General features: G+C 39.2%; 1 protein-coding gene across 4 annotated transcripts in view; it reads left to right on the plus strand.

Moving 5' to 3' along the window:
* Nucleotides 1-9,276: 9,276 nt before the first annotated feature.
* The window catches only part of COL19A1 (collagen type XIX alpha 1 chain), a 180,628-nt gene continuing 176,949 nt past the window's right edge, over nt 9,277-12,955 (plus strand). For all 4 annotated transcript variants that reach the window (XM_071548523.1, XM_071548524.1, XM_071548525.1 and 1 more), the window contains exons 1-2: nt 9,277-9,367; nt 11,368-11,497. In XM_071548523.1, coding sequence (XP_071404624.1) covers nt 11,404-11,497 — 94 coding nt within the window. In that variant the 5' untranslated portion in view covers nt 9,277-9,367; nt 11,368-11,403. The remainder of the gene's footprint in view (nt 9,368-11,367; nt 11,498-12,955) is intronic.

Here is a 12,955-nt window from a genome sequence, read left to right on the forward strand (position 1 = left end):
ACTGTCTTACACAGTATTCTATACTGAAAGAGATTAAGTGAATCTGATTGCATCAAGATTAGCCTGTGTTTTGTTAACAAAGAGGTGAAAGGGAATCTATCCCAATCCATCGGGCTACTCTATGTCAAAGGATATTCTAATATCTTAAGTTTTGATTCTCTTTCCTTCTTTTTGTCCAACTCCTCAGCTCCTGACTGTCATAATGGTAAATGATTCAAAGATTGAGTAGAAATAAATCACTAAATTAATTTGATATTTTATTTTTTAGATATTTTAGCTCACATAGGTGAGCAGTACTGGCCTCCCACGGGCTAAATATCTTCCTGTCTCCTATCCTTTTTCCTTGTCTGGTTTTCCTTGCCTTGTCTCTCCCATCTAGAGACAAGCTGTCATCATGTAGGCAAGGCAAAGGACAGGGGAGTTTGGTGGGACAGTGTGTTTGAACCCAACATAATGGCAGTAGCATAGACTGAGAAGTATTTAAGACTTCTGAACTGTCCTATGACATGCAGGAAAATATAATAAGGTGGGGATCTCAGCAGTTACAACCTATCTGTACTGCCTGAGACCATTTAGAATACAAATGGAGAAGGCCCTTCTACAAATTGTAGAATATATATATAGAATATAAAGATAAATATCTTTAATATTCTGCTAAAATCACAGGAGTGAAAATTGTCCACTGAAAATGCCACCTAAATTTTTGTCTTCTCTTAGATAATAAAATTAGATTATATTTAAAAAGCATATGCACACCTTTACTGTAGGCCAAGGTAAGGTTGTGTTAATGAAACTGTTGAAGATAACTGCTCTGAATGTAAATGGAAGGGCCTGATGCAGATGTAACTGAAAATTCTTATTTAATCATGTCTGCTACAGGCAATGCTTGTGGAATATTCATTTAAGTCCTCTGTACATAAAATTTGATTCAGCTTATTGGTTTGAGGCCAATTTACTTTGTGAACAATTTACATAATTATAAAAATGTGTTTAGTAGTGTAAGCCATTTTCATAGTTAATTTTTAGCCATAAAAAGAATATAAATATTTCTAAGTATATAAAACTACCTTATTTAAAGATGTCTAAAAGCCATGCTTGTCCTGAAGTTTATTTAAGTTTGTTGAATGTCTGTAGATTCTATAAAACCTTTAACCAAGCACGAATTCAATTCAGAAACTTAGCTGTCAGATGGAAGTTACGAACACTGTCACTCTAAAATCAAGAGAGACACTTGCAAAGAACAGTTAATTCCAAATTTGTATTTCCCAAGGGAAATTGCACCCTTAATTTAAAAATTTCAGGCGCCTCACATGGCTTGCATTCAGATTTCACTCCACTTGCTGTTTGCTTACATGTTAGATAGGAACATAACTCACTTCCGTGATTGGCCTAAGCTAACTGATAATGCTTAAAGCTGGATTTAAACTTGTGATTAAATTACTTTCAGTTTATTAACTCTGTGGTCTTCACACCACAGGAACACAATAATTCCAGTGAATGTGTGTAGTCCTTTGTCTTGCTGTAATTGCAGAAGTGTGCTTGGATGTAGACAGCTTCTTTCTCAGTGCACTGGGAACATTTCTCCTGCAGTTTGCTGTGCTGTACCACAGACAGCCATGGGATACACTCAGACCTCCCACTGATTTATGTAGCAAAGCTCAGTACTAGAGAGGTCTCGAAAGAAGGCTTGCCAGCTTTGCAATTTGGAACTAGGCTAGTCTAATTTGGCATTCAAACCTAGGTTCTGATGGCAAGAAACACTTCTGTGGGGATGCAAACCCTGTGTAAAGACAAATGTGTGCCTAGTGCAAGCTCTTGTTTTCAGTTATGCATTCTTCTACTCACAGGCCTTCTGTGGATAGTGTTTTTTTAAACTTTTTCGTTCCTGTCAACAGGCTGAGTTTATTCAGCTTCATCCCTTTTTTTCCCTAACTTTATTCTCTAGGATTCAAATCCCCTGTTGAAGTAAATTTTAAAGTTCCCTAAATACCAGTGAAGTATCTGTAACCTGTGAACAGTTCCTTAAAGAAATAATCTCTATTCTAAGTCCTGGGAAATGGAACAATATTGCAGTAGGACTGACAAGCCCAGTGTTGCTGATGAACATTTGAGCAACTTGATCCTCAAACAGTTTGTGAGGGGTTTTTTTGAAAGAATTTAACCATGAAGAGCTTCTTCCCAAATAGGTTTGAAAACATATCGAGCTATAATTATTCTTGCTAAAAAATTTTGGATAAACACAATTTCATTACAAAAAACTTTGTTTCTTTGTGAAAAGTGTCTTCCCCCCACTGAAGCCCAGATTATAAGGGGCTAATGAGTATGTCTCAAGCATCAATACCAGTGGAGCCAACCAAGGATTGTTGGTAAAAACAACCAAAGGTTGTTGGTAATAATACATTATGAGAAAGAACAAGATGTGGCTGGAGAAGGGGACCATATGGAGATAGGGCAGCACATTTCTTGGACAAATGTCCTTTTTCTGGCTGCTGGAGATAAGCACAACACAGTACTGCAGAGCCACAGGAATGAGGTCGAGAAGCAGGCCTGGACTTAAGGAAGAATCGAAAACAGCTAGGACCCCCAAAGGACTCCAACCCATTTCCAGAAAGGTCCAAAAGAATGAGCTGCACATGATAACTAATCTGTTTAGAAAGCAGAAACTTCTGTCCATGGAGGGGAACTTAACTATTGTGGGAGAATATCAGGGATATAATCACTGGAAAAGTTATGACAGGAGATGGATCTCCGATGAGGACACAGGGCTAGAGGACAAACATGACAATGATATGGCTGTTTTGAGGTGAATCTACAATGGTGACACAGGGCTAAAGGACATTGCACCAAGGAATGACAAACAGAACAATAACATGGCTGTTTAAGGACGTTTTCCAGTTATGACACAGTTTAAATAAAACTATCATGGAGTGCCAGTTGTATTTTTCCCTTAGTCATCCCCCTCCCAGTTTCTTCTTCCCATAACCCCTTATGGCATTTTCCTGCCGTTTTGTCTATCGTGGCCCCTTATTGGCTGTTGTATCAGGTTTCTTATTGGTTGTTAAATATACCTTCCTATTGATTGTTAACTCCATGTTCTGATTGGTGCATTTCTTGATCCCTTTTTTATCCAGTGGGGATTAAGGAACCACCTCTTTTTCTGGAAGCTTCTCCCCCTCACCCTATATACGTGAGTGCTCTACCCAATAAAGTGCTCCTGTTTCACCCTCGCTCCTGGTCGTGTCACTGCTTCGTTCAATCATTGCAGCATGCCTGGGGGCTTTGGGAAGCGGGCCCCGATTTCCCTTTCCTATAACTATGGGAAACCCCCAACAACAGCCCACAGTCTACAAAAAAGGACCCCCATGAAGCTGGGGGGCATGTGCACCTCAGGGCCCCCAACACTTCATCAGCTGGATTAGAGTTGGAGCCAGGACTGATGATCTCCCTTTCTTTCTCTCTCCCTCCCCCTCTGTAATTCATCTCTCTCTCTCCCCCTTTCACCCTACCCCCTTTATCCAAAACTCACTGCCATGTCCTTATACTAGGAGGTCAGGATATGAAAATTTTTTTTCATGTGAAAATACAGCCTCACTAAATAGTTGCAGGATGCCACTTTAAGCTGTTAGGACATTGTTGGTTCCAGCATTAATAATTGGTTCCCATACAATTTGTCAATGGCTAATTGGCAAGATTGAGTACTCAGTTAAAATAAGCAAGGAGATATACCTGGATCGCAGTTAGCAGAAAAGGGCAGAAACCAAAGCAGTTCCTAGCAACTCCAGGCTTCATCAAAATGGCATATAGCCTTGCTCCAGAATTAAATTTCTTCATTGTGTACAAACCAGATTTGACATGCCAAAAATAAACAATTTCAAGACTGATGCAAATGTTACGCTTGATACACTCCATAGCTACATTTAAGAACCTTCCATTTATTTAAATAATGGCCTTTCTAGGAGCTAGTATTGGATTCTACATTCCTAGTAAACAGTAGAATTTATTTGAATGGCAATGCATAAACATACAAATATATGATGGTGGGTTTCTTGTAGCCTCGTTATGCTGTGTGCTGAAGGAATCTGCAACGATATGGAACTTCTCCTGGTCCTGGATTATCAGTCCATTAACCTAGGAGAAGTGTGTGCTCTCTGCTTACACAGGGACCACCGTCGAAGGCAGGAACAAAGTGGAAGTTTAATCAGGGGTACAGGCTTACATGGACTTTGGAGGGATACAAACTCACCAATAAGGAACAAGGGGGGGAGTCTGGCTTTGGGCCAATAGGAGTAAGGGGATTTACATTCAATGGGGGGGGTATCAGGTAACATGAGGTCACTGTCCTTCTCCCAGCCCCCTGGCCTGGCAGGGGGTTATGGGAAGAAAAAGGAATGACAATGCAGTTTTTTCATTCAGTACACTCAAACCACATTAAAAACATCAGTTAAAGCATTCTCAGTGGCTGGTGGATTTTCTTCATCAGCCCATTTCTGACATGTCATTCTCCAAGCCATGTATTGAGAATGCATTGCTACACAAATAGTCATGCAAACAGTTCTTCCTCTTGACTGTCATTTTCAATTAGTGCTCAGATCCTCAGTCCCAAAAATATATATGTGCACAGGGTGATGTAGGATGTTGAGTTGCAACATGTGTGTCAGTAGTCTGGTTTAGAGAGCATGTTGATGGACAGATTTTGGTTTGTTTGGTTTGGGTTTTTTTCTTTTTTTTTGTATGTACTTTTGTCCCACTTCTGGCTGCAGCCTTTTAGATGCTATCGGATCCATAGTTCTTTTACATCTGAGATCATAACTAGGTAGCTCTAGGCACACATCAAGCGTACATAAATTGTAAAATTACTTGTTTAAAAGTATAGTGGTTAAATCCTGAGAATATTTACTCTTAGTTGAGAGGCAAATAGAGTATGTGGATGCAGAGATACAGATTAAATATGAACTTAATAAGACTTTCCAGTTTATTGTGCCTATTTATTCAGCAATAAATATTAATAAAATACTTGTCATTTTATTATTTCATTTTATATAGTTAGACAGTATTGAAATTGAGCATTAAAATAGCATAATGGTAAATAGCTCTGCATGAACTCAGAATCCTGGATGTGTTAATGTAATTGTGGCTACTATTTTGATAAAACCAATGGTCTTATGTATCAGTTAGTCTTTCACAGGCAAATTTATAGAAGTTACTTTCTGAAAATTTGAAACTATTCATAACTGGACCTAAAAGGGGTTTTTTATTATTTTATTGTCTATGTATTTGTGTGGTTCATAAAACAATAGAACTTGTGGCAAGCTGTTTGGAGTATGGTGATATATATAGGCATATATATATAGATATGCACTTATTCATGCAAAGAAAAAGCATGCCTCTTAAACATTAAAGACATACACATGTTGATGCTATTTATCTTAGCATTGTTTCTCTAAGCCTGGACTGATGTTTTACTGAATTCTACAAATCCAGCAGTGTTTCAGGTTTGAATAACTGAAATTAATTTTTCAACTAACACTTCAAGAGTAGTATATGCCAATAAATGTATTTTTCTGGAATGGTAATGAATACTTTACAAAGCATATGATAACAGCTGATGACATGTCTGCAACTGGTAAATCCAAGCAATATATCAAGATGTTGATTTATTTACTTTGAAATGTATATATTTAGAGTTAAAATCTATTAAAAATATGAAATATATTAGAACCAGATAGCACTAAACATTATCAATGACAAAGTGCTACATTAAATTTTTCAGATGGGGTTTATCAGTGGCATCAGAATTGAAGACAAAGAGCACACTTCTTTTTTTTTTTTTTGGCTAGTCTACCATTATATTTATCAGCAATTGGTTATTTTAGGACACATTATAAAGTACCAAAGAGCAAAGAAAATACTTCAGCCAAGACAACAAATGCTACAAAAGCATGGTGATACGGATTTCTCTGAATCTGAGTGCTTCCTAACTATGCAGAAAAACGAGTTGCAGTTGAGGATTTTTCCTCTTTTCATCTCCTATAGAAGCAATGAAGTGACATTCAGCTTTTTCTGTTGGCTTTGCTGTTTAGGAGTGCTTAGTATGTGTGCACATGCATATAAATAATTCCTTTTTGATGTAATTTTTGCCAAAGTGCCCTCATTTGAGTGACATTTTTGCTCCATTTACATCAATGTTAAAATTTCCATTAACTTCCCCATGGCTAGGATTCCACCTGTTTTGTCTAAGTTCACTATAGTTCAGTCTCTTTATATTTTAATTGCTTCAGTGGAATGCAGTTGTCGTGACCAGCAAATCTTGCAGAGGGCAGAAGGGATCATCTGGCAACGAACAACACCACATAAGGGCTTATACAACGGAACAGAAATACTAAGCTCTGCATTCAGTGAGAAATAGCATGGTAAGGCGTGTTTCAAACTAATCTTTTACAAAAGTGTTTTCAAGAAGGATACTGCTGCTCTTAAAGAGTTTTTTCCAAGTTTACAGATTCATTCCTGCATATGCCTTGTTGTAAGCAACACAAGTTTAAAATGTGGGTCTAACGAGATGGAGACAAATCTGTTAGCACTGCATAGAGTGAATTATGCTACTTGGCTGCTTTGGATATTCTAATTGTGATGAAAAAGAAACAAAGAGTGAAAGTGAGTGTTAGCAATAAAGAAAAATTTTCTGCAAAGTAAGTCAGTACCTTTGCCCACGGATTCTCTCACCTTTTCCCTCTAAATCTTGCCTGCAACTGCAGTTGTAGTAAAAGCTGTTCAGTGGAGCAGTTCCCCCTGGGTGCGGGAGATGGAATCTGCTCTGCATGTCTGTGCTGACTGTGGCTTCAAACCTCAATTTCTCTCCTTTCTGCTTCTTGGGGTATTTACCTTGGCTCTTGTCTGGATCTAGGTCTAATCCTGTCTTCTGTGTCCTGTAGCTAAACACTGAGATAGCTCAAAAACTGCATTACTGCAAAGATAACATGGGATATCATTCATTTGCTGCAGGTGCTTCAGCTCATATCACCAGTTTTATATATAGTATTTCCCAGATACAAAGAAAATAAGACAAGTATAGATAATGTTTTCTCTGAAGCACATCAGTAGCTGCAGGTGAACAAGAGTGCAGGTGTTTGGGATTTCTAAGCTGTTTATGGTAACAAGAGATGTTTTGCTTATTATACTACGAGGCAGAGAGAAGCCAGTTTTTTCGGATCATGACAGAGGTTCTTAGATAGTAATGTCTTTCTTGTTCCCAATTTTCATGTCACTAGTCATTCAAACTGTATTTATTAATATGAACAGTGTTGTCCTTAAATACATATGGTGCCAGCCTCTAGTGTTGAGCTCCTCAACTAGTATAAATCACTGTAATTCCTTTGATATATGTGAACTGGAATAATCCTGTTTAGTTGAAGATCTGGCCCAGAGTATAGGAAGTGTATGTGTTAAGTCTGGGAAGGTTGTGGCAGTTTCTACTTACTGTTTTCACGTGGATGTGGAGTGTTGTTTAAAGTTGATATGGTCTAAATAAGGCATTTACTTTTCTATTTCTAGTGTCAATATCTTGGTGAGGGAAGCAACACCCTTAGTTTAGGAATTATGTTTCATTATTGCTTTACAGGAAAAGAGGACCCTATTTGTGTCCAGTCTTTTGAGCCATTCTGAAATTTTTGAGGGACAGAAATATTTCTTTAAAAGATAAAATGATTGTATGTGCAAACTGTTATGGAATTAAAATGTTTAGGTAATTCAGAACTTACAGTGATTGAAATTAATGAGACCATTTATATTCATGTAACACAGATGAATCAAGGTATTTAGAACATGGAAATTAAGTAAAAAAATATTTTATAATTTTGTAGCTTGAAAGAGCAATGAAAAATGCAGTTCTTTTAAAATCAAAAATGTTATGCCTTCACGAGGGGCAAAGCTTTTCCAATGGGTCGTTCAACTGAGGATCTTACAGCTCTGCTTGAAACAGAATTAGGGCTCAACACTGAAGCCTTTATCAAATGAACAGTCTGAAGGGCAAAGAGAGAGCTTGATGATTTGTCAGCTGTGGGATTGGGCTCTTGCACCTCACGCTGTGAGGTAAGACAGCTTTACTTTCTATAATTTACAGAATGAGCAAGCGAGAAGTGTAACTTGCCTGAAGTTACACCACAAGTGGCAAAGCTGCAGGATAAAACACCCTAGCAGACATGTATGCAAGCTGCAATTTCATCTTTCTCTCGTGATTCTAAGTTGGGAAGAACAACAACTGTTTTGAAATTCAAACCAGAAAGATAATCATGTCTTTCCATGTGATTTGTTGGTTATCCCAGCTAGTTATCTTGATTTAAATGAGGAAATACTCTCCAAAATCTGGTGGCTGTGTGGGAAGGTTTGGGGTATGGGGACTGGGAGTGGAAAAAAGTTTATCCTGTGAATTTTCTGACCTGAAGACCAGTTGGCTAAATGGATGTTTAACTGATAAATTTTCTTATGACCACTTTCCATTTTTTTCCCCTGTCAGAATGATTCTACTAGAAAAAGATAAAATTTGTCTTGGATATCTATAAATGAGATTATGTTTAATTAAAGCCCTACTCTCTGTCTTCTGTGTATCTATTTCTACTTATTCTACTTCTATCTGTCCTTCTCTCTGGTTTACATCTTGAAAATGCAATACAGAAAACTGCCACAAGCTCACATGGAGAACCTGACAAAAGTGCAGTTTGACACATACAGATAAGAGCCAGTGGCAGCGCTCAATCTCACCATTTCATCACAGACAGATGATATTACAAGAACATTCAGGTTTGTAAATTACAGATTTTAAAAGGCAAAGCAAATGTCAGAAATGCAGTGCAGCATCAGCGCCATAAATAGGTGTACTCTCTTGGTTTATTAAGTGGCTGATTTTTAAATTTATGATAAAGTATATAAAATTAATGGTGTATGCCTACACTTAAATGATAAAAGCTAGTTTCTGCCAGTGTGTTATTGTACATAGTTGGTTTTTTGCAACTAGAAACCAGATATTCTTTCATTCATGTATTCATACCACAGCAGTCTAATATATGGAACAGTTGCGGGGGGTTTTTTGGTGGTAGGGAGAAGAAAAAGATCCCACTTCTTACATTGTTACCTGACTTAGTATATACACAAATGATTATGTAAAATCTGTGTCTGGGTGGCTCTTTGTCCTTTCTTGCAGAGTATTCTGCGCTCACTGAGTGGGAGGGTCACACTGTGTGAGACTAATAAGGACAGAGCTACATCCCCCTCTACCACTCTTTGGAGACTCACTCCAGCAACTTCTCAGCCCTACAGCAGCTCTGTACAGGCGTTTTCAGTGCTTCTGGGAGACAGACTAATATAAAAATTAAAGGTAAGCAACTCATTACTTGTAGGCAATTGTCTAAACATCTCACATGTGCACACACATACACACACTACACTATTCTTGGCTTGTTTTATGGTGTTTTTGTTCATAGGGTTTTGTTTTCCAAAACTGCCATTTAAGTTTATCACTGTGAATATTAACTGTCTTATATAAACATGATGTACACTGTAAGTTTTTAATGTACTGCAATTAGCCTACGCTATAGTATTCTGCTCACGATCGTGTAAATACATTGTATATTAGTGACTATAGGTATATTCTAAAATATGCTAATGCAAACAGCCCTACTAAATTAGCAGTAATTTACAAAACTGATTGAACTGTTGCTAATGGCCACGATGCTGATTATGCATATATTTACGTTTAAAAACCTACCTATTACTGTGTGTGTCCTTGTAATTAGCAGCGTACGGGTGGCCTGCACGCTGTTAGAGGGAACACGCCGGTGAGTGAACAGCGGCAGCGCAGCGAGTGCCGTCCGGGGAGAGGGCACCGCGCAGCGGCTCCTGGGCAGAGCGCGGGGATGCCGAGGGGCGCGTCCCCCTCCTGCCCCTCACCTGCTGGCCCCGAACAGGTGCGGCGTGGCCCCGCCGCAGTGCCCGGCACAAGTGGGGCTCCCCCGCTCGCAGGCGACGCCGGCCCGAGCGGGCTCCTGGCCCCGCTCCGCCTCGGGGCCGCGGAGGAAACGCCGGCGGGCGCTGCCCATCGCTCGGCTCGGCCGCTCCGGCGCCGTGGAGGGTCCGGGGAGACGGGGCTGCCGCGGCTGGGCCAGCACGGGAGCGGTGCGAGCCGAGAGCCGGGAGAGCGGAGTCAGCGGGCTCCGGCGGCGGGGCGGGTGCGCTACTCGGGCTCCTCGCCCAGCCCCGCCGCCCGAGCTGCCCCCTTGCCTTCCCGCTTGGAGGGTTGGACTCTCCCTCTGGCAAACCCGGCTCGATCCAAGAGAAATGAAGCTGCCGGCACTGCCGAGTTAGAGTCTGAGCTGCCGAGGGCTCGGGCCGCCCCGCCGGAAGGCGGCTGGGCGAGGGAGCGGAGCCCCCAGTGGGAGAGGACGCGAGCCCGGAGGTGCGGCCGCAGCGAGGGCGGGGGCGGTGCTGGTGATTAGGAGAGCCCTTCAGAAAACGAGAGCTGTGGAGCGGCGGCTCTAGTGGATTCCCGATGCCTGCTTGTAAAGCAGGTGCAGGAAATTAAATGATAATGTTATTTGAACATGTATTCGCTTTGCTGCTGGTGGGGAGGCTGGAAAAGTTAATGATGGTGTAGTTGCTGTCAGTACATGTGACTGACAGAATAGCTCTGATGGTAAATAAGATGCCTTGCAAAAATAATTACAGAAGTTGCATCTTAGGTATGTGTTTTGCTTTTCTTACAGAAAATGTGATTAGAATAATATTTGCTGTTTTCTGTGTCTCATTAAATTCATGCATATCTATACATCACAGCTGGCTTAGAAGAAAAGCTGAATGATATAAGCTATGTTCTTGAAGCCAGACTGTACATTTGTGGACTTTAAATTGGAAATTAAATATAGGCTGCTTGTATATTTTGCGAGGTGAAGATACAGCATATTTTGGTTTCTTCTGTGCTCAAACTGAAACAACTGCATGTTGTTCTTTGTTCAGTTTGAAAACTACTTCAGCATCACTGGAAGTATTGTGATACCAAATAGTTTCGCTAATACATTCAAAATTGAAAAATATAAAAGAAAATTAGTAATGAAATGAAAATGCAGGGCCTTTACGACTTATATCTCTGAGTCAGTATTTCTGAGGCTTTACTTTGAAATTTAAGAACTAAAAAGGAGTATATTTTTCGTTCTAAATTGATATAAGTCTCATTTTGTAGCTTCTTTAGCAGGCAAATGATGCACTTGCTTGTGACTAGCAACTTCTCTTCACAGTTAAGAACTTCTTGTTTGTAGTTTTCTGATGGGGTGAGGTGAAATAATAAGATGAGGGTGTTCTGATTATGCTTATTCTCTGTTTCAGATTTGTGTCTGTTTGTTCATATGTGTCCAAGGGGAGATGAAGTACATTGGATCCTGCATAGTTTGGCTTTGTATGGCAGTCTTCCTCCTCCTTCCTGTTTCTACTTCTGTGGCTGTGAGTGACCAGACAGGTACTTCCACTTTTCTTGCCCATCACAGACCAAAGGCATAAATCTCAGTAATGAACGATTTTTAACAAATAATGACAACACATTGAAAATAAACAGTACGAGCAGATAAAATTATACAAAATCATTTGAATATTTTTTCTGGAATGTCCTAAATTAGAAGCCGTTCCAAAACAGCCTTTCTGCTTCCTCTGCTTAGAAGAATAATGTTTGGGAGCAGCTGTAGATCCTAGGAGTTTTGTTTTGTCCTTTTTATCTTACCATACAAAACAAGATTATAAATCAGAGCTTGCAAAACTTTTGTGAACCAAATCATGTGGCTTTATTAGAGCAGACCAGTTATCTCATTGACCTAAACAATGTTTCAAAGATACAGAGTTAGACAAAACCTTGTGCCTGATGAGGAAAAGAAATATAATAATACTGTTTAACTTAAAAGCTGTTATGCATCTTCTGCAAATTTTCTCATACTTAATTTTTTTCTTTCTGTTGCTGTCCGTGTGTTATCTAGTGTTCTCACCTAAACTACAGTAATTCTCTAGCATGTGGTAAATTCTGTCTTAAAGGCATATCATGTGTGCTTCTTGAATGAGGAATGTCAGTTTTCTAGAATTGCTCAGCCTCCACATGTACCTTAACTTTCTGTAATTTTCTTACATTTACTAGCAAGGAGAACATGCTTATTTAAATTAAATTGTTGGTTTGGTTTTCTTTAATGAACTTAACTTTTATTAAAGTTTTTTTTCCCAGAAGTTTGATGAAATATAACAGAAGCTATACATACATACCAACTTTGAATCTTGGTAACACATTTGAAACTTGGACCCAAGAAATTTAAGAAGTCAATGACTAGGATTATGACCCTTTTACTACTCCTGGAAACAATAAGTAGTAATATTGAATAAATAATAAGTGTAATGTGTAGGCTCTCAAGTAAGAGTAATGCATTGCGAAGAGTCTGAATTTAAGTCAAAGACTTCTCTCTGTTGTATTTTTAGGGCAGCAAGGGTAAGTGCTCTACTGATGAATTATTCTTAACACTTGTGAGAGAGCAAGCCTACCTCATAGCTGTAAAATCATTCCATTCAGCTCTCTGAAAGAAGCAAAATAGGTTCATTCTCTGCCATTGCTAGCTGGTTAGTTGCAGAAGGAAAGTTTTTACAAGTGCTAAAATGGTGTGAGTGCAGAAGGTTCCCTAACAGTATAAGTGAATAAATGGAAACTTGAGAAATGACAAAATAAAATTCCAGGAAGCGTTTTCTCTTTTACATCCTTATTTTTTTTCTTGCTAACAAAAGATGTGTTAGTAAAAGTTGGACCTGCCATAGATGATGTGACGGATAAACTGAACTGTTAATAAACAGTGAATCTGAACTGTGTGTTACGTTCTGCTAGAATTTTGTGGCTAGGCAGCCAGCAGTGAAGTTGCAGTTTTCCTTAACCTTATTTCCACAAGTGGAT

Source organism: Pithys albifrons, chromosome 2 (assembly GCF_047495875.1).
Source record: "Pithys albifrons albifrons isolate INPA30051 chromosome 2, PitAlb_v1, whole genome shotgun sequence".
In the NCBI taxonomy this organism is placed as follows: Eukaryota; Metazoa; Chordata; class Aves; order Passeriformes; family Thamnophilidae; genus Pithys; species Pithys albifrons.